At 44.4% G+C, this 22,382-nt stretch overlaps 1 protein-coding gene across 2 annotated transcripts in view; it reads right to left on the bottom strand.

Annotated features, from left to right (window-relative positions):
- Positions 1 to 22,382, bottom strand: part of ANTXR1 (ANTXR cell adhesion molecule 1) — a 238,428-nt gene that overhangs the window by 81,010 nt on the left and 135,036 nt on the right. For both annotated transcript variants that reach the window (XM_025353548.1, XM_025353549.1), the window contains exon 13: positions 16,997 to 17,092. In XM_025353548.1, the coding sequence (XP_025209333.1) occupies positions 16,997 to 17,092 (96 nt within the window). The remainder of the gene's footprint in view (positions 1 to 16,996; positions 17,093 to 22,382) is intronic.

The raw sequence follows: 22,382 nt of genomic DNA, 5'->3' as shown, positions 1-22,382 counted from the left end.
GAGGCAGAAGTGAAGGCCTCCAGGGGTTTCAAACTCTCATTTCATCTGCTTCCACTTCCTGGCTGCTGTGAGACGCCTGGTGAAGGTCTCTGGAAAATGCAAAGCCATGATTGTGCTCACCCACTCAACCCTGGCTCAGAGTTCCTTAAGGAAATCTCTGGGGGAGGATCGCTACTGCCCAGGACTGATTTTCCATCATCCCAGAAGCAGTAAATTACTTACAGCAGGAAATGTCTGGAAACTGGAGGGAGGGGTGAGGATCTGGGGACCAAGATCTGGAATGCATCTGTTCTCCTGGGGCAGGGGTAGGGAGGGGAGTGAGAGGGGGAACAGGATGTTTGGGAAGAGACAGATGTTGAGAGGGCAGCATACGTGGCAAGGCCCCTGGGTGTGAAGAGGTTTGGTGCTGAGCAGAGGGCTTTTGTCCACACGGTGCTATGAGCTAAGCACAGCATAGATTTTTTTTTTTTTTTTTTTTTTTTTTGAGACGGAGTCTCGCTCTGTCACCCAGGCTGGAGTACAGTGGCCGGATCTCAGCTCACTGCAAGCTCTGCCTCCCGGGTTCACGCCATTCTCCTGCCTCAGCCTCCCGAGTAGCTGGGACTATAGGCGCCCGCCACCTCGCCCGGCTAGTTTTTTGTATTTTTTAGTAGAGACGGGGTTCCACCGTGTTAGCCAGGATGGTCTCGATCTCCTGACCTCGTGATCCGCCCGTCTCGGCCTCCCAAAGTGCTGGGATTACAGGCGTGAGCCACCGCGCCCGGCCAGCATAGATGTTATCTGTGAATCCCAGACCTGCCTTCTCCTGACTGTCAGGATTTGACGAGTCCCTTAACCTGCCCGAGCTCCACTGTTTGAGCGATCACGTGTGTTAAGCATCTGGTAGCGAGTAGCTGCTCAGTAGATGCTGCATGCTATTAGTACTCTCCTTTCCCTTTCTTGTTGTCTGTGCCTCTTACCTTGATTACATCTTTCCTACCCCTCCCCGATGCATATACTAAATGCCTTTGCATGGTGGCTTCCAGACATGCCAATGGGCCAGCACTTTATGAACTGAGTGAGATAGGAGGCTGGTGTTCTGACAGTGGCCAAGGGTTTTGGGGGAGTCGGTAGCAGTATGCCTGGCTACATGTGTGTCAGCTATGACACTGGCCGGGGAATGCGGTTCCAGGTGGCCCAACACTCAGAACAACCCATCAATACGGTTGCTGTTTAATTTAATGTATTAAGTATTAATTGAATATCTATTCTACATCCTGCAATGTGCCAGACCCTAAGGAACCCAAAATACCATGCTAAAATACATGACTTATTAAATATTGATAAAGAGGGGCTGGTTTATGATCCAGATTTCACATTGACACACTATAAGTTGGGCACCTGAGCTTCTGGAAAAAATGTCACTCTGTTCAGGTAAACAGGAATTAAGTACCTCCAACCTGGTCTCATTGGCTGGGCATCTGGCTATGTTCAGCAGGAATGGGCAGGAAGTCTTCTCATTGCTTCAAGCCCATGCACCAGCAGCTTGCCCCTGGGGAGCAGGGTGCAGCTCACCACAGGATGGCAGGACAGCTTTTTAAAGTATGATCTAGATAGGCTAAGCTTGGAGTCAGGGATGAGAATTCCAAGCAGTGAAGTTGGATAGGCTGTCTGTGAGTGGGCCAAATCCTTGTGCCAAAACCAGCACATGGGCCACCCAAAGGAGTGCTCTGAGCACAGGGACATGTCAACTCTCTCAGACCACTCCATTCCCCTCAGGGCCAGAGTCTGTGTTGCCTGGCGGAGTAGCTTGGGCAAAAGCCTGCATTGCTCTGTAGCCTGCAGCACCAGGGCAACACGGCCACACACAGAGTAGCCTTAAAAATAGACATCTCTATGGTTGCTTCAGTACTTAAAACCAGTGCACCCCTGCTAATGGCTTCCCATGGCTTATAGGATAAAATGCAAACTGTTCCCATGTCCCACAAGGCCCACATGATGTGGCCTCACTTCCCTCCCACTGCATCTCTCTCCTTCACTTTCTGTACTCCAGTCTCCTGGGCACCTTTCCGTTCCTTCCACATGCTCTGCTACTTCTCAAGTGCAGTATCTTCTGCCCAAATGCTCACTACTTCCTCCACCCTCAATCCACAGCCCTGCACATTCCCCAGTGAACACCTACTTATCAAACAGATCTCCAGTAAATGCACCTCCCCTGGGAATCTCACAGAAAGGACAAGGTCCTCTTTGTGGGCTCCCACCATGTTTGTTTTCTGTAGCACTTTGAATCATAATTGAAAGGCAAATTGCATAATTGTTTCCAACCAGCATGACTAGAAAGCCTCTATTTCCAACTAGAATGCAAGCTAGAATCAGCTTCCAAGCTCAGGCTTGGTTTGGCCCACTCTCCTTTTCTCAGGTTATGTGAGCATCCTCTTGGTTATGGGCGGGCTCTTTTGCACCTTCCTCGTTAAGAGGGACAAAGAAGATGGATAAGGTTGAAAGATCATTAATAAAATATTTTAAACAAAAATTCTCCAATGAACACAAGCATAACATGGAAGAACTGGATGGTAGTATGGGAGTAAATCTGAGAACATTTTTCATATTTCTACTCTGCAGACCAGCACCACTTCAGAGAAGCAGAAAGTGACCATTTGCCTCCTTGGGATAGCTGCCCTAGAGTCCCTTTTGCACTAAGAGTTGGACTGGTGAGATAAAGGGGATGGGAAAAATGAGATGGAATATGAAACTCCTGAATTCTATTGGTGTTTCTCTGATACCTGAGAATTTCTTGAAACTGTTGTGTGTTGGGAGATGTATCTCCTCTCCTCTCTTACCAGTGACTTTCATTCTGACTTTATCCATCTCTGTTCAGGCTGATACGAGGTAGGGCCAGATTTGATGATGATCATTGCATAGATAAAGGAAAGTCAGAAAAGATCAGGTAGAATCTGATCAAATTGAAATGTTATTGACAGCTTCTCATTGAGTCAAACAAATTCCAGTTCTTATGTGCACCCCTGAGTTTGGCTGTTGGAAATGGTAATGATGGAAGATGTGGAGATGCAGTCAGCATAGTACGAATACGGTAGAAAGATCACGTGTGCCCAGGGCCTGTTTGACGCCTGGGAAGTTGAACTATTTTGGTTTTATGAATTAAGTTCAACCATTTGGGTCTCTATAAAGTTCTCTCTAACAGTTCATTTTATTTTTATAAATGGTTTTGTAAATTGATTTTATAAATTGTTAAGGTGAAATAAAGTACCTGATGAGTTTATTTTGCTTTTCTTTTTTCTCTAGAAGTATTGAAGTTTGATTCCTAAAGTGTAGGCTTTGATCCTTGCCACTGTGTTTGCCACTTGCTAACTCTACTGTTACAGTCTTGTGCAATGGAACACAGGATGCTATCATTCCAGTTTTCAACATGGCCACCTTTCCTACCTCCCAGATGATGGCCGTGCTGGCTCACTAGACATTCCATTTGAAGCCGCAAATCAGGCCCACATGCTGCTCTAGCAGCAAAAGGATGCCAGGCCTAGTGATTCCTCGTGGCCCCCTGTTTTGCCTCTGTCACCTTGTTGAGAAATCCTCCACCACAACTTCACATCTCTCCTCCTCATCTTTCTTGTCTACTCACACTGTGACAGGGACTAGTTAATAGGGTAAGCTGTACAGACAGGCTTATTGTCGACAAATGCTCATGTCATGGATGAGAAGTGGAACAGAACAGGGGACTGGTTTTTGGCCCCTTTCTTCTTAAGTTGTATTTTGTGTCTCAGTGTCCTTTTTGCATGAGCTGAATGCAGGGCACTTCCTGCAAGTCCTCTATGCTGAAGGGCTGGTCTCTTGCTGCAAAGGAGACCCTTCCTTGACACACAGGCATCTCTGCTGTCTAGACAAAGTCCAAGAGAGCAGCTTCAGATAATTCCTTTATTAACAAAACGAAGCCCTTGTCCTCTAATTTTAATTAGCTCAGTGGTTTCAAACTTTATTGACTACCAGAATCACCTGGAGGGCTTCTTAAAACACAGCTTTCTGGGGTACACCCCTGAGTTCCTCATTAGTGGGTATGGGGAGGGGCGCCTGTGTTTCTGACAAGGTATCTGCTGGTCCAGGGACCGCACTTTGAGAACTATGAATTAGCTTATTTCTAGGAGCCCCATACCTGTATTAGATACGTAGGGGCTATGTTTAGCTTCAAGTCAGACATTCCCATGAGTGCTCTGTTGAGACTTGCTTATAGCTGATTAGAAATACCAGCATTGAAGCTGTTTCATTCTAAAAATTATGGTGTCCCTGCTCCATTGTCAGGAACTCTGGGCTCTCCATTGCCTCCCCTGTCCTGTGTGGGGGAAGACATAGAATTATTTCTGGAGTAAATTTTCAGCTCTGCATGCAGGTACTCCTTGGCTTCCACTGATGTGAATTTGTGGTTATCTGCATACAAGGCTGGCATGGCCTGGATTTCTGGATCCAGCCCTGAAACAGTCCCAGCCAGATGGCTCCCTGGGAGTTAGGGACATGGATCTTATCGCTGTCTGTCTGCACTGTTAGCAATAAACTCATTGAACTGTGTTTGTTCCTCTGACTTCTGCACTGGGCTCTAAGCTCTTGAAGACATGGGCATACTTATCTCCTGACACACAGTTCAGTGTTTGTTACTTGGCCACTATTTCTGGAATAAATGAGTGCATGTTCCTGAAAAGGGAGGGATACAGGAAGCATTTCTGATTATTATAAACTTCCTTGCCTCTCAAATAAGCACTTAATATGTGTTACAAGATTCAATTCTGGTCTCTTCACCCTCCATATAAATGTTTCTTCAGTAGTTAAGCTGCTGAAAGTCCCAACTGCCAAGAGTGGGTTGTGAAGCTTGGATGCACTGCATCATGGGAATCTAATCAGAGTCATGGATTGGCCTTATGGTTAATTATGCCACCTTATTAGATACCACCTATACCCCTTTGTATCCCCTAACCCAGGCTTCCATGTAAATTCACTTGCCATGTGATTACAGACTCCATTTTCCAGTTTTGTATCCCAAATTCATTTCTAAGAAGACTTTCTGAAAACTTGAAAACTACATGCACAGTCTGTTTTGTTCCAACATAGATATGTAACATGGGACTGTTCATATGTGGTAGGTAAACCGCGCAATAAAATCACTAAACTGCAAAACTGTGCTAGCTCAAAATCTGATTCTCACAAGGTCAAGGGGAAGGTAATGTCTATTTTTTGTCTTTTTTTCTTCATAGTAAACTTCACATAATGTTAACCACTAGACATTTAAAAGTGTGAGGTGACAGTATTTGGCGCCACTGAGTCACATCAGATGAATGTGAAAATGCTGCCCAGCCACCAGTAGGGACCTGGGGAGGAATATACAGAAACCAGGCATACCTCATTTGCTTGCTCACTTAGGTGCGTCCTTGTGCAAGTCCAGCATGTATGGTGTTCTGGAATGCAGGTACTTTTCCTCATAAAAACCTGTTACATAGCATTGTCAATAGGAGTGTGTGTCCTGGTTCAAAAAATGCAGGGGTTGAATGAGGGAGGAAAGCCATCAGCCTGTGCAGGAGATGTTTGTAAAGAGATAAGAGAAGATGAGATACTGTGAGAGCAATGGGCATAAAGAAACCCAAATGAGCTTCCTCAGAGACCATGCTGAAAAACCAGAGAAAGGAGAACGGAACTCACAGGAGCCACCATTTGCTTAAGAGGGGATTAGAGGCATGTGTGATGGAGTGAAGAAAAGGCAGTAATGCCGAGAGCGGCAGAATAGTACTTTCATGGTTTTCGGTCTTATTTGAAACCACACAAATCACTTTTTTTTTTTTTTTTTAAATGAAAAGAGGAATCTGGCAACACAACAAAAGCTGAAATTCTATTTTAAGCCAGTGCAGAAGGAATAACACGACACTGAGTCATAGTCATCCCCCTTTGTGTTGTGACACTTCGCCCTAAGAATGTCCTTCCTTCTGTCTCGTCTCTGTAGCTCAAAGCCGCAGTGCTATATCAGACTCACGTCCACTAAGAAACTTCACCTGTTTATTTTTAAAAATCAAGGTAAAGAGCCATATTTACTGAAGTATCTTTTATTAAGAATTCAAGGTGTTTAAAATAGTGGCATTTTTATTGAGTTGATTATTCTTTTTTTAGCATTAGGTTGGCGAAAAGTAATTGTGATTTTGTCATTCCTTTCAATGGCAAAAACTGCAATTACTTTTGTGCCAACCTAGTATATTATTTTGTAAGATGGCACAGTTTTGAATGTTCTGCTCTGAATCCATTTTCCCCATTAGTCCTATTATTTTCATGGGCCAAAATGTAATAATGCAGTCATATCTTCAGGAACACACTTCATGTTATAGCAGAAATGGTGATACACAGAGATTTTTCAATGTATCTGCTATTTGACAATTATTGTTAACTTTGGACACAGCAAAGGGAATAGTGCTGACAGGGACTGACTTCCTCATTCTTTTTCTGGTCTTTTGTGCTTTCCATGTGTATCATAAAATCCCAAGGGCCCAAGTAGTAAATAATATTCTTGGGTTTTTGGTAATTTGGGATTACCAAAATGCTCATGTGTAGTAGGCATTTACCTATGGGAATTCTACGAGGCCTGGGTTGAGGCATGAACCTGCCAGAGGTTTCGGGTTTCCTCTTTCAGATCCCTAAGCATTTCCAAACTTGGTCTTAGCTTGCAATTTACAAAACTTCAAGTAGTGTAAGTTTGAACTCTAGACCTCTCAGAGGTTATGAATTCTTAGGGACACAAACATACACATCCACATCAAACCCATAGCCCATCTTTCACTCAAGGCTGTAGGCAGCTTTAGGCAGAAGACTCAATTTCAACTCCCAAACTTTTATGGGCCCATGAAAGGCTATTAAGCCAAACATCTAGGTTACTGAGATAAAAAACCTCAGGCAGGAAGCCACTGCTTTAGGGTCAGCTGACCATCTGATTTCCAGATCCTGCTTTATTTGGGCCCTGGAGATGTCTCCTATTTTCTCACGAGCCTGGCTATGCATTTAAAGCAACTTCTATTATATTTTATCCAGGAATTTTTGTTTTTGTTTTGCTGTGGAGTCTGCTGCATAGTCAGTCAATAGTAATGGATTTTTTTTTTTTTTTTCACAAATGATGACTTCATGCATGCTCAGAGGTTAGCTCAAATAAATGTGCCTGTATTTAGATGACAAAGGTCTTTTTTGAAGCCTTTGATTTAAAACATTGTATGTCCTGGGGGACTTCTGCGTTGATCTCTTTAAGCCAACACAACTGCTGCCCCCCTGGCCTTTTAAATTCTGCATGAGAAGCCATCAGAACAGAGTTATGTTTAGAAGAAATGCCAATCCAGATCTGAAAAGCCACCTAATAAGGGTTTTAACATCACAGCTAGAAGGGGATGCTTGCTCTGACCCTTTTTACATTCTAGCCTTCTGTTCTGGCTTCCAAACCTTGTAAGTATTCTTTTAATTGAAATCAAGAAATCAAGGGAAAGTAGGCATCTTGATATGAAAAACATCCAGGAGAGATGAGATGCTAGTCAATGGCGGATAAAGGAATCTTTCCACTGTACAGACAGCATCAATTGAATAGAGACCTCACGACTGACGGGTAGGTTAATGCTGGCCAAGGAAGGCCTGAATTCAGTAATTTTATACTGTAAAAGTTTAGCAAAGGATGGTACCAAGGGTGTTAATTTGGAATGTGGTACCAGAAATTTTCAAAGAAATAAGGTCAACTTTTTTTTCCTCCAATTTGGAACTCAAATTTCAAATGAATTTTGGTCTCTCATCTCATCTCCCTTAAGATTGAGACTATTTAAAAGGCCTAATTCATCACTATCTAAAGTAAGAGTTGCAGCAGGGACTTTACCATTAGTCGATAGGGCCTAAGGGATTCACATGGTAATGTGAGAGAATGGCTTTGTGCATATTCTCCATCAGATGATATGCCAGTGTCACTGCAAAACTCTGTGAAGTGAAACAGCAAAATAAATCCATGAATTCAGATTCCCTGAGGCCTGGAGGAGGAACCTCTGGTCTCTGCCTGGGTTACGGAAAAGCTGATTTTAAACACTAGCAGTGTCAGTGGGATCTGAACAGGGCACAGAGGGAACAAGGGTGAGTTGATGATGTTCACAAGATGCCCAAGCTTGTTTATACTGATACAGCCTCCAGGGAGGGCAGGAAAGAGGCTGCACCTTAGGATCCAGGAACCTGCTCTTTTAGCTGCTTCAGCATTCTCTAGGACTGTGTTTCTCAAATAGTATTTGGCAGAATACTAGTGTCCTTCCAGATGTCAGTATGTTAACAGGTGTTTGGCAGAGTACAGGTAGTGACAGGCCAAGGAAGAGTTCTAGGGTCAAAATAAATTTGAAGAGTCACATGCAAATTATCCTATTAATGACTCTGAGAAGTCTCGCAGTAAAGACAGTGATTCAATTTAGTTTAAGGATGTCTTTAAAACTCACTGTCTAAATACCTCTTGTTCTGAAGTGCACCTATTCGTACTTGCAGGGTATGATGGCCCTGACATAGTTTGGAAATGCTATCCCTGAGTACTTGTATCATATAAAAAGTCCTCAAGTGGTTTCAATATGTAACCAGGTTTGAGAACCACAGACCAGGGAATCTTGAAAGGGAGAAACAGATTCACTTAGAGAAGGTATGAATATGAAGAAGCAGCCTTAGAGACAATATGGTTCCAATTTTCTAGTTTTTCACATGGAGGAAATTAAGGTTAAAGGACTGGACTAATCCTTTAACTGGTAGAGGAAGATGGGGCATTGAAACCCAGTCGACTTTAACAGCAACTCGCCTCTTTCCATTTCACCAGCAGGCATAACCATGGCGGTTGGGGGTTATCAGGCAGCCCACAAAGGATGAGGGAAGCCAGAGATGAGAAAAAAATGGGTGTGTAAGGTGTGTGGTGTACCTGCCCCCCGGAGGTGAGGGCAGGTCATGGCAGAGCTCTGTGTGCTAATGAGAAATAATCTTGTCAGCTGTAGTGTGAGGCGTGTCCAGATGGGAATGGGTGGAGGCTGGAACAGGATCAAGAAAGCACAATCAGTATAAGGCCCAAGATGCCTGCGTCAGAAGTTGCCTGTCTCAGTCGTGTTTTTATTAAACCAAAATCCTTTTGGTGATGTTAGGCTTGGGTTGTCTGGCCCTACAAATTAAATGTTATTCTTAATGGTGCGAAGAACATTATTTTAATGCTTTATTTTTATTTCCATTTAAGGCATATCAAGTTCTTGATTAATTTTTGTCCTTTGCAATTTGACATTGGAGATGTCCAGTGGGCTTATTTGTTGAACTATCCTTGAAATTTAATTAAGTGAATTAAACATGATCAGTTACATAATTCTTTAAAAGCTGTTCATAAGATACCTACGAGGTCACTGAAAACAAGACAGGGAGAACATAATTTTGTTTATATAGGAAGAAATTCTGAATGCATGGACAAGAGCCTCTCCCAATATATTGAAAAAAAATTGCTGTTATTTGAACAGAAATACAGTGATTTGATTTGACCTAAATAGTGTGGTGGTTTAACTAGCTGGACTGCAGAAAAATTGCAGCTTTAAAAGCAAGATATTTTTTCTTTTTGATTGTGGTTAAAAGCACTTAATATAAAACTTATTATCTTAATTATTTTTAAGTGTACAGTTCAGTAGTCTTACATATATTCACATAATTATGCAACTAATTTCCAGAACTTTATTTCTTTAAATAGAAATGCTGTCTCACCATGTTGCCTAGGCTAGTCTCAAACTCTAGGGCTCCAGTGATCCTCCTGCCTCGGCACTTCCACAGTGTTGGGATTGTAGGTGTGAGTCACTGTGCCCTGCCCAGAACTTTTTCATTTTGCAAAATATGCTAAGATCTTTTCACTTGGAGTTTCTCATATACCATTAACTTCCCAATAAAATAGACATATTTCTAGGATTTTATTTAAGAAACTGATTTAAATGTCCTTTGTTATATAATATTAGACATATAAAATATTGCATATAACGTATATGTAAGTCATGAAATAGAATAACATAAACCCCCATGAAGCAACCACTCATTACAGTTCCATAGGTCTGTGGGCTCCTTCTGTATCTAACACTCTTCCCCTAAGAAGACTTAGCTTTTTAGTTTGATTTGGAAAATACACAAATTATAATACGTACTAGGCACTGTACTCTATTTTGGGATTAGTTTCTGTGACTAGTTTCTCCTTGCCATGGAAGAGTTCATGGTACAGATTCTCCTCGATGTGTGATGGGACTAGGTCCAGATTAAACCCATTGTAAGTTGAACATGTCATAAGTTGAACAGGCATTTAATACAGCTAACCTAGTGAACATCATGGCTTAGCCTAGTCAAACTTAAATGTGCTCAGAACAATGACATCGGTCTAAACTTGGGCAAAATAGATAACACAAAGCCTATTCTATAATAAAGTATTGACTATCTCATAATTTATTGAATACTATACTGAAAGTGAAAAACAGAATGGTTGTATTGGTACTCGAAGTATGCTTTCTATTGAATGCGCACAGCTTTCATACCATTACGAAGTCGAAAAATTCTAAGTTGAATCACCATAAGTTGGGGACTGTCTGTACAGTGAGAGATATATACATAAATACTTGTGATAGAATGAACAAATGCTCTAATAGAGGTGTGAGAAAAATGCCATGGAAACCAAGTGGGATAGCGGCTGATCCTCTCCAGGTGAGGAAAAGGTGCGCAGGATGCTACTGAAATGGAGTGAACAGCGAGCTGGACTTTGAAGGAAGAATTGTTTATAGAGAAGATAAAGAAGGTGAAACTATTTCAGCAAGAGGAAATAATATGAGCAAAGAGATCATGATAAGGAAGTACCTGGTAGGTTTAAGGAGCCCCAAAGAGTAGAGTGTGCCCACAGCTGATCCTCCATCCACTTGGCTGCTAATGAACTTTGAGATACATTGAACAGCAGCTTTGAGCCAGGCACTGTATTATGCTCTGGGGACCTACAGCCTTGGCTTCCAACAGCTACATCAGGCAGCCCACAAAGGATGAGGGAAACCAGAGATGAGAAAAAAAATGGGTGTGTAAGGTGTGGAAGACAGACAAGCAAACAGGCAATTTTCACGGCATGATCAGCGTTATGAAAGAAGCAGGCACGGGTGCCAAGGGAGACTATGCACAGGAGGGGAAGGTAAGAAGTGAGGCTGGAGAAGTGGGGCCAGGATGGAAAAGCCCTACACATGCCACATCAAGGAACGGGAACTCTGTTTTACAGCCGCTGAACACTCAAGAGGATGCTAGGCAGGGTAGTGAGTAGGCTCATCACCTGGCTGCCTTTTTAAAAAATGAAAAGTCTCTCTAATGAAGGTGAGAAAGACTAAAAGAGCAGTTAGGAAATTGCTGAAATAATTCAGGTGGGAGATGTGGAATCCTAGAGTAAGACAATGGTATTCATTCTTTCATTCCACAAATATTTCTTAAGCAACTACTGAGTGACAGGTACCGTGACTGTGCTGGGGTAGAGGGTGTGGACAGATGTGAGATAAGATGAGGTGTGGGAAAGGATGTGCTGTAGGCAACTCCAAAGTGAGATAAGACAAGGAGAGGCCGAAGAAGACATCAGCGGTTGCTCTGCAGTCCCTAGTTTGGGCAGCCTAGAGGACAATGGCACATCCACTGATGAAGAGCAGGTTTAGGGGGTAACGTGAAGAGTTTAGCGGGGGGTATGCTGAGGGTGCGATGCCTGCATTTGAGATGTCCATTGGTCCCTTTAATGTGGGCTGGTCCTCTGGAGCCAAGGCCAGTGATGGGTAAACACATTAAGTAGTTGAAGTTGTGGGAGTAGGTGACATTGACTAGGGACAAGGTGTTAGAGAAGAGGGTGGAAGGCAACCCTGGAGAACAACTGGCAAACAGAGGAAAGAGAACCCATGAGGGAGACAGGGAGAAACTGCACAGAGACATAGGAGAAGAGCCAAGAGACACCAGTGGAGGAGGCAGTTTAAAGGAGAGGGAAGTCGATAGTGCCTACTGCTGAAAGAGGTAAAGAAGAATGAGAAATGAATGGAGACCAGTGGCTGGGAAATTCCGTTTTGCAAGTGAAGGATTGGAGAAATAATGGCAATGGTGCTCAGGGTGCAGTGGGAGGAAGAGGGAATGACAGGAATTGTGGACAGTGGATGCTCTGCAAAGGAGTGTGTGGGTGAAAGGAAGGGGAGGGAGAAGAGAGTAGCATGAAGGAGAAATAAGGCATGAGATTAACATGGGTTGGATCTGTGTTCCCACGCAAATCTCCCAGTAGAGTTGTAATCCCCAATGTTGGAGGAAAGGCCTAATGGGAGGTGATTGGCTGATTGCAGCCATCAGTCATCACCTGATCCATCAGGTGATTGGATCATGGGGGCGGGTTTCTCATGAATGACTTAGCACCATCCCTTTGGTGCTGTTCTTGTGATAGTGTGTGAGTTTTCCTGAGATCTGGTTGTTGAAAAGTTTGTAGCCCCTCCCACCTCGTTCTTCTCTTCCTCCTGCTCCCACCATGTGAGATGCCTCGCTTCCACTTGGCCGTCAGCCATGACTGGAACCTTCCTGAGGCCTCCCCAGAGGCGGAAGCCACTATGCTTCCTGTACAGCCTGCAGAACTGTGAGCCAATTGAACCTCTTTTCTTTATACATTACCCAATCTCAGATATATATGTCTTTGTAGCAGTATGAGGACAGACTAACACAGACACATTTTTTAAAGGATAAAGGTGGCTGGCATATGTTTGTAGGCAGAGGGAGGAAGCCAGTGGAAAGGAAAGGATGCTGGCTTTTTCTCCAGCACTGAGATGCAGCTTGGCTAGTAGGTTGAGGGGCGTTCCCCACCCTTGCCGAGTGAGAAAGGAAGAAATGAAGAACACCAGTGGAAAGGGAGGGAGAGGGATGCTGGAGGAGGATGCACATATGAGGGTGCTGGAGTGCAAGGATTTCTCACAGTGCAGCTTCCATTTTCTCATGGAGCTAGAACAGCAGGTTGTCTACTGAATAGGAGAGGGTCAGAGATAGTGCAGGGAACTCCAGGGAAACGGTTGCAATTTGGGAGGAGTTCTTATCTGTAGAGGTAAGTTAGCAGTTTGCTAAAGTATGAGTGCTGAAGCCCTCCTAAATGTGCAGTGGCCCCGTCAGCAAGCAGGGCTGCTCTCTTCTGAGGTGACTGGTGTCTTGGGAGCCGGAGAGGAGAACACATACCACTGGGAAGGTGTAGGTATAGGGACAGAGGGGAGATCGGGAATTGCGTTGTTTATCAGAGTGTCAACATGGGGTCAGGAAACTGAGAGCCCCAGCAGGGATTTCTTCTATACTCCAGATTTCTCATTTGGGGGAGCCAGTCCCCATTACTAATCAGAATCCTCCAGTGTCTTGCTACCTGCTGAAATTTAGGCAGGATATGATGGCCTTTCTCTGTGTACATAAATTTACCCTCTAGCTGGGCTGCAGGCTCCCATCAGGGCATTGACTCTTGGCTGGGGTGAGGGTAGACTCTCAGGGATACCTGCATTTTCTACAACTTTTTAGTGCCATAACGTCACTGATTCATTGACGGCTTTTTCCCCCTACACATTCAAGCCATTCATAACATTTACTCTTCTAATACATTGCAATTTTTTTTAAAAAAGATCCTTTTCTGTTTTAGATTTCCTAATCGTCCTCTTTTTAAAGTTCAATTTTGAGATTTCAATAATGTTGGACCAAACTTATGAGTAGATGGAGTGGACATGGCGTGACTTGAAGGGTTCTGGAAATGTCCCTTGTGGAACTGAGGCAGGGCTTTATTATTTTTATTATTTGGTAAAATATTAACCCCTTGAATTACCTATTTGAAAATGTAAATAAGCCCAGTGTGCATAGTCCAATTCCTCTCTCCCCTTCAAGGTGGGTGTTTTGTGCCAATGAGTAAGTACAGGAATCTTAAAAGCCAGAGGTCCGCCTGGGGACACTGAGGAACAAGCTGGGAAACGCTAAAGGTTTTGATTCAAGATGTGGTCAGTTATCTCTCTCCCCATCAGTCATTACTGGTAGATTACATCTGGCAGGCTGGCAACAAGTTAATTCAGGTTCCATTTGGCTGGACGTTAGAAGCCCAAATGGGGGAGTGGGGTCCTTAGGGAAAGGCCAAGTGCAGTGGGTAGGCATCATCTGTCACCCTTACCCATCAGGTTTCTTCTTCCAGACAGGACCAGCAGGAAGCAGGAGGATGCTGAACAGAGGCAGAAGAGAGCAACCCTGTGCCTGGTCTGCTCATCCTGGCCAGTACATCTAAAGCTGCTCTTTGTAGTTAGTAACTGGGCTTGCCCTCTTACCCAGCCACCCTGCAGGACTTCATCCCCCACCCCTTCACATACTCAGCCACTGGGGGTTAAAGCATGGCTCAGTGGGGGTGGGAGCCTTGCAGGTTGTTAAATATTTTGAGTATCACTCCTAAAGAAAAGATTGCAGCAGGAAGGAGAAGGCACACGGCAGACGTATACCCCACGTTTTTTAGGTCTTTTCTGCTTTCTGGCTTTTGCTCCAGCACTGAGATGCGGCTTTGCTAGTAGGTTGAGGGGCATTCCCTACCCTTGGGGTAGATGCAGGAAGAGTGACAGAGGAAGGTTTGAGGACCATTGTTTACAAGAATGCCCTCTATTCATCTGGGGACTGTGGTGAGGAGTGCTGTATCTTAGGGGAGAGAAACTCCCCCCATGTCCTCTGAATGAAACTCTGATGGGAGGCCCACGTTTGCCTTCACTCCTGAGTATACTGTTCAGGAAACACATGACCTTATCCTGCCCTGCTCCGGAGCATCACCCCTCATCAAGGAAGCGAGTGATCAGCAAGTAGTTTTAGGGGTCAGACCAAGCACTGGAGCCCAAGCCAGCTTTCTGAAAGAGGGAGAGGAGGCCCCTTAAATAGACATCCTAAACAGGAAAAATGAATCTCTAAGATGAACCCTCATAAAGAAATCCTTTAAGACTTACAAAGTCAGACCACATTAAGACATTTTGGCTGCCTTCCAAAGCAACAGGGACTTAACCAGATAAATTCATTGAAAAATATTTTGAATATTGCAAAACTCAATTTGGCCTTGGGTGACATTGCTTCCAATAACAAAAGGTTTATTTTGAAAACATTTCCCAAGAATATAAATGGAATGCCACACAGTATCATAATAGATTCCTATTACGGTAAAATACTTTTAAATAATAATAATCTGTAGCACTTACTGTGTGTTAGGTGCTTTCTAAGCACATATATATACGCTCCTTTATACTCTTCACCATCTAACTATGAGGTGGGAGCTCTTATTGTCCTCATTATACCAATGAGGAAACTGAGAGAGAGGTGAAGAAACTTGCTCAAGGTCACACAGCTGGTATTTGGTGGAGCGCTGCTTGGCTGTTCTAATGGTCCTAGCTGTCCTCACCCAGAGGTAACTGTTTGTAAACAATCAAAGGGACTATAATAGTATTCACTGCCTGCTGCTACCAGGCCTGCCCACCTCTTCTTTAAGAACCCACTGTAAGGTTTTTCTTTTCTTTTTCTGGACTTGAAAATGTGCTTGCTTTTGAATCTCCATGGAAAGGACTTGGGCTGACTCATCAGGAATATTTACCCTCAGAATAAAATGGTTATGTAGCCTTTAGTGTTTAAAACAATATTTAACTCTTGGAGCTGCTCTGGTAAGAATCTGTTTAAAATCTCAGTGATATCCAGCTCAGCCTGGAGGGTACTAATTAATCCAAGACTTGTGCCTGTCCTGGGTCTTTCCTTCCACACTTGTCTGCTGCAAGTCAACCCTTTCCAGAAGTCCCTGCCACATGGTCCACATCTTGGTTGAGCCTCTCATCTCATGCATTTGCCACCTCTTTAACATGTCATCCGAAGCCATTTCCCCTTGCTTTTCAAGTCCAGTGCTCTGTCTATGGCCTTGGTTCAATTCAGCTGTACACACAGATGTGAACTCCCTCACACTGTGTGCTAAATGCTGAAGTTTCAGAGGGAAAATGAAGATGAGTCCCTGTCCTGGAGAGGCTCACTGTCTATTACACCCTGTGGCTCTTCCATGGAAGAACTGAAATACAGGAAATGAAGATGCCATGGCAGTGAAGCAGTGGCCACTTCACACTCACAGACTCCACAGCACACACGGATTCACAGAAAGGCATGGCACAGGCTAGAAATAGACATGTCACAGGGAATGTTTTTTTTTTCTTTATTAGGCTATTACTTTGTCTGGACTTTTCCCAGTCTAAGAGCCAGAGAACAGAAATTGACAGCCAGACATTTACCATTTGGGATTATCGTCAGGGTGGATTATTCCAGGCCCTAAGTTATTTTGGGGAGACATTGTCATGTGGTGACTCCATATGACAATGATGGGGAGGAGGCAGGTTTTTATTGATCTTGTAGCCAAAGCGCTTAGCCCAGTGCTGGACACACAGTAGGTGTGTCCTACAAAAGCTGCTAAAATCAATGAAATAGAGGTAAGTGCCATTCTTTATTGTCGAAAATAAAGAGGTCAGGCCAGAGGCACTTTCTCAGATAGGTAGACTAGTTACTAAGATCAGGGAGGCCTTAGAAGAGTATAGGTTGGGCAACTCAACAAATGTGTGTGTGTGTATGTGTGTGTACTGTACATACAGAGGCATATATGTTCATTACATGTAGAATAACACTTATTATTTGTGGTGTCCTGTGGCTCTTTCTTAAGCACCAAAACTAGAGCAGTTACCCCAGTTGCCCCACCCAAGGGGTATGGCCATTGGCAATCTCACACCTTAACTCATACTGACTGCTGATGACTCATGGTTCCATTGATCAATGTCAGTTCACATCAATTTTGTATAAATTGTATAAAAAAACACAAGATTTGTCTCCCGTCTTTAGTTTTTTAAAAATCCCTTTCTCTCTACTCATGGTCTGTGAACTTTATGTCACCCTTCGCCTTCCATGGCCTGAAGTTTGGGGCACTTACCACGGTGCAGCAGAGGGGCCAGAACCACCAGAGGAGAGCCAGGGCTAGGAGCAGGAACAGGATCAGCAGGGCGATGGCCAGGATGGAGCCGTCAGACTGCAGGGGCCAAAAGAGAGGCGGTCAGCAGCGGGATGGGACCATGTGTGGTCTTCCCTCCCCAAACTCCCATCACCGATATGCAGATTTAAGGCTCAGAGAGCAGCACAATTTGCCAAGCAAATGGCTGAAATCCTGCCCATCATTCTGGGGCTCATGGCCCTGCAACACACTCTCTTTAGCCAATTTTCAAGGGAAATGAATTTATCTTTTCAGAGAGGCCTTGTTCTTCTCTTTGAGGAACATTCTGAAGGACCAACTTTATAAGAGACAGAGCAGGCATGAACATGGACTCCTACTGCTCATCTGGCCCTGGAACACTATCCCCTGCCCGGTGACAGCCTCCTCACTGGGTCTGATGTCCCAGTCTCTGCCTGGGCTGACTCAGGACCGTTGTACTCTGAATTCAGCCTGCTCCCCCGAACCCATTCACATAAGTGCATGTAACAGATTCATAAAGCTGTCGATGGAAAGTCTATAGCCTGCTGATGGGATGGGAAAAGCCTTGTAGGGTCTGTGAATCCAGGGGGTAGGAGCAGAGCAACTGCTGCTGAACCTGGGAGGCGAGGGGCTACAGTCAGATCAAGTGGCTATGTGGGAATGAGGGAGGGAGGAAGGCATCCAAGACCAGTTTTATCCACTTCAAAATGTGGCGAGGCCAGTCTTAGACACAGTTTCTGTGGACTGAGATGGCTTTTAGCAAACAGAGGCCCCACTTGGTATCAACATTCTGAGTTGCTGGTTCAAGGAAGCCGCTTGGGAAGACGGGTGTAAGTCCCCTCCACCCTGCCTCCCTACAGCTACTGGCAGTGCAAATCAGCAAAACTTTCTAGGAGACAGGGGGCAAATTGTGATAGGTATCAAAAGCTTCCTTCTGCATAGAAGTGGCTATTCCATTTTTAGTCTAAGAAAATAATCAGATATGTTTGTACAGATAATAACAATGAAAACATAAATGGTTAACAATTAGGGAAAGTTAAATAATGCATTGCAGAATTACCATGCAATCGGTTACTATGTAGACATTATATTGTCAAATAATTTTATTTATTCATAATTTTTTTTGACAGGGTCTCACTCTGTCACTTGGGTTGGAGTGTAGTGGTGTGATCATAGCTCACTGCAGCCTTGAACTCCTGGGCTCAAGGGATCCACCCATCTCAGCCTCCTGAGTAGCTGAGACTGCAGCAGGTGCATGTGACCGTGCCGGGCTAATTATTTTTTTTGTTTTCTGTAGAAATGGAGTCTCACTTTGTTGTCCAGGCTTTTCTTGAACTCCTGGGCTCATGTGATTCTTCTGCCTTGACTTCCCCCTGTGCTGGGTCTATAGGTGCGAGCTATTGTGCCCGGCCATATTGTCAAATAATATTTAAATGATATTTAAATAAGATGACAAAACACTTCTGGTATAATGAGTAGATTTATGTATATGTATGTCAAAAGTGAGAGAGACAGAAAGACTGTCTGATATTTACTAATTTTTAAAATTTATATTTACTAAATTATTAATAGTAATTTTACTGGTAGTGGGTTTATGGTAATTTTCCTTTTAAAATCTAGTTTCTTTCTTTCATAATGAGAAAATAAACTACTGAAGTTTTCTTTAAAAAAATCTGTATTTGGGGGCTTCTCACTTTGGTGTTAGAGCTCACTGGGCCCAGGGATTCTTATCCAGGGGCAGGGGATCTATGGGGTACCCACGTGGGCTCAGTGGATCGACACTGTGACCCTCCTGAAATGATACCTGTGATGTTTAGTGCAAGTGTCTTCGGGGGAGACCGTTCACAGCACTATCAGATTCTCAAAGCTGCTCCCTCTCCTCCATTACAGGGAAGGGAGGCTGGGTGGTCTGTCCAGGGTAACGCAGCAGGTGAATAGGAGAGCTGGGACGTGGCTCGCTCCCACTCTGAGTGCTCAGCAGGGGCTTCTGGAAGCTGTTTAAAGGCAGCTCTTACTTGTTGAAACTCCCTGGAATGTCTTTGACCAAAAAGCCAGGGAACTAAACACCTCTGGTCCCTAGCCAGGGCTTGGGAATGCCAGACTGCCCCCAGGGGAGCTGCAGCCTCACAAATGCAGGTGCAGGGCTGGGCAGCCCAGGGGTAGCTGGGGGAGGGAAGAGAGCGCAGGGGCCAGACGATGGACAAGCCATGGCAGAGGGGACGCTCTGGGCTGCAACATTTATACACGGGTGATGGCAGAGAGCGATGGGCTCAGTAGTGACTGAATGAAATTACATGTGTTTTCCAAACTTAGGGCTGGCCAAGGACAACCCTCTTAATCTCTCAGTCTCTACAGCCCACATTCATAACAGCAAGATAATAAACCTCACTTGCCTCACTGCATTGACATGGGGATAAAATGATGTAAGCTATCTTATCAAACACTGAGCTGGAACTCACTCTCCCTTTAGTTCTCCAGGGTAAAAAACATGGTGAGCATTTCAGATCATAAATCTATCTGCATCTGGAATAATAAGTGGTTCTGGTCAGTGAGAGGCTTACAAAACAGCAGTACTTCAATAAAGTCTACAGACTACGTTTATTCACGTTATACACAATTTCCCCTCTCCCTGGTTTTATTTTTTCACTTTAGGTGGATGAACTAAAGCACAAGGGCTGATGTATTTTGGGGGAATTTTTTCACTTCCTTCTAGAAGAAGGTTTTCCATGAAGTAGCGAGAGTGAAGGACTTGGTGCAGAATGGGAGGGAGGAGGCTTCCACATCGGGAGATTTCCTGGCTTTGGATAAAGTGATGACTGGCTTTTCTCCAGCCAAGCTTGGTGCCCCTAATGAGGAACAAACTGTCCCCCTAATGAGGCCCAGTTCCCTTGGCTGTGGTGGAGGAAGACAGCCGGGGGGCTCAGGAAGGGGAGAGGTGCAGGAAAGGGGTTCCCGGTGGGTGGAAATGCATGAGGCAGACACTCCTTGAGGAACTTTATCCTCCTCTGGAGATAGCTCTGGGATAAAGCCCCCAAAGGTACTGTCCGGTTTTTTTTGTTTTTGTTTTTTTTGAGACGGAGTCTGGCACTGTCGCCCAGGCTGGAGTGCAGTGGCGCAATCTCGGCTCACTGCAAGCTCCGCCTCCCAGGTTCACGCCATTCTCCTGCCTCAGCCTCCCGAGTAGCTGGGACTACAGGCGACCGCCACCATGCCCGGCTAATTTTTTTGTATTTTTAGTAGAGAAGAGGTTTCACAGTTTTAGCCAGGATGGTCTTGATCTCCTGACCTTGTGATCCGCCCGCCTCGGCCTCCCAAAGTGCTGGGATTACAGGTGTGAGCCACCGTGCCCAGCCATGTACTGTCTGTTTTTTGAGATCTTCCAGAAACCACTGGATATCCAGTTCAAAAGAAGGAAAGGCATGACTTTTTGATAAACTTAGAGCTAAAACTGACGTTTTAGCCGGGCGCGGTGGCTCAAGCCTGTAATCCCAGCACTTTGGGAGGCCGAGACGGGTGGATCATGAGGTCAGGAGATCGAGACCATCCTGGCTAACACGGTGAAACCCCGTCTCTACTAAAAAATACAAAAAAAAAACCTAGCCGGGCGAGGTGGCGGGCGCCTGTAGTCCCAGCTACTCGGGAGGCTGAGGCAGGAGAATGGCGTGAACCCGGGAGGCAGAGCTTGCAGTGAGCTGAGATCCCGCCACTGCACTCCAGCCTGGGAGACAGAGCAAGACTCCGTCTCAAAAAAAAAAAAAAAAAAAAAAAAAAAAAAAAAAAAAAAAAAGAAGGAGATAACATGTACATGCAACCTCAGAGGTTCATTCATTTATTCATTCAGCAAACATTTATTGAGGGTCTATTCTTTCCCCATTAAGCAGAACCAGGAAATACAGGATTGATTGGCTAGTCAAGATGCTTGTGTTCCACTGGCTAATGGGGCCGGGGCATTCATATAAACAATTAACCATAAGCAGTGTTATATGCATTACTCAAGAGCTGTACATCCTGCACCTTTCGTGTCAGGTAGTGAACAAAATAGGCAGTCTTTATTTTTAAAGAGCTTACATTTTGGTTGAATAAGAATAATGACAATGATGATAATAACATTGTTGCTAGCACAGTGAACATTCACTGAGCATTTACTATGTGCCAAGCAGGGTTCTACGTACTAACATGCTTTCCTTATGCTAACTCATTTAATTCTCATTAACAATCTTGTGAATTCAATAATATTGTCTTTCTCATCTCACTAAAAATACCAAGGCAGGGAGAGATGGAGAAACTTGCTGATGGCCACGTGGAGAAGCCAAAATTTAAACGTGGGCAGTTTAGTTCCATAGTTCACAGCAGACTAGCCAGCTATTGTTCTTAGCAAGTAGCCAAGTACTGAAGAGCCGAGTGTCTGGGAACTAGCACTTCACTGAGGAGGTGACACTCCGCAGAGCAGGGCCAAGAAGGTGTCAGCATTCCTGCACAAAAAGGCAAGCACAGATGCCTGGGGTGGGGCAGGGGCAGTGAAGGTCCACGTGCTGGGAGCACAGCACGAGTGCGGGTGGAAAGGCGGTGGGGTCCCCACTGTGGGAGGACACACAAGCCAGGCTGAGGAGTGTGGCTTCCATCCTGAGCCCAGGGGAACTCTTAGTGGCTTTAACCCGGTGACAGTGGGGGCATCGTGATCAGATTTACTTCTTGGAAAGCAAATGCTGTGGACACTGGAGAGTATGGACTGGAGGAGGGAAAGATTCAGAATAGAAGGCCCAGGTGTAGGACAGCTGCAATTCTGCCCAATTCTTCTGGGCAGTGTCACTTCCCGAGGTCACTCTTGAAATGCTTGCATTTTGACGGCCGTGTTCAGTGCTAACTTACTTAACAACAGCTAACCACTGTGCTCAGTGCTATCTATGCATTCTCTCATTTAATTCAGTGAGCCTTGGTAAAACAGCCTTGTAGGTACCATTACCCCCTTTTGCAGATTAGGAAAACTGAGACTCAGTGAAGATATGTAACTCACTCAAGACCTCCACATACCACCTATGGACATACTTATTTTTATATGTTCACAATGTTAATGTTACAAAACTAGGATTTGAATCCATGTGGTCTAATTTTAGAATCTTGACACCCCCTCCCACACTTAACCATTACACTATAACTTCAGATTTATAACAATTTAGTTAAGAAATATCTGTACTTTAAAGACTAAACTTTAAGCAGATGCAACAGAAGTTGAGACCATGTTTACAGTTGCTCCTTCCGCTTTGATAGAAGCAGTTCATTCACATGACCCAGCGTGGATGTACACACAGCATGGATGAATGTGGACTTCAGAGGAAAGTCAGAGAGGGAG

Source organism: Theropithecus gelada, chromosome 13, assembly GCF_003255815.1.
Source record: "Theropithecus gelada isolate Dixy chromosome 13, Tgel_1.0, whole genome shotgun sequence".
In the NCBI taxonomy this organism is placed as follows: domain Eukaryota; kingdom Metazoa; phylum Chordata; class Mammalia; order Primates; family Cercopithecidae; genus Theropithecus; species Theropithecus gelada.
This window is presented reverse-complemented; position numbering and strand designations above follow the sequence as displayed.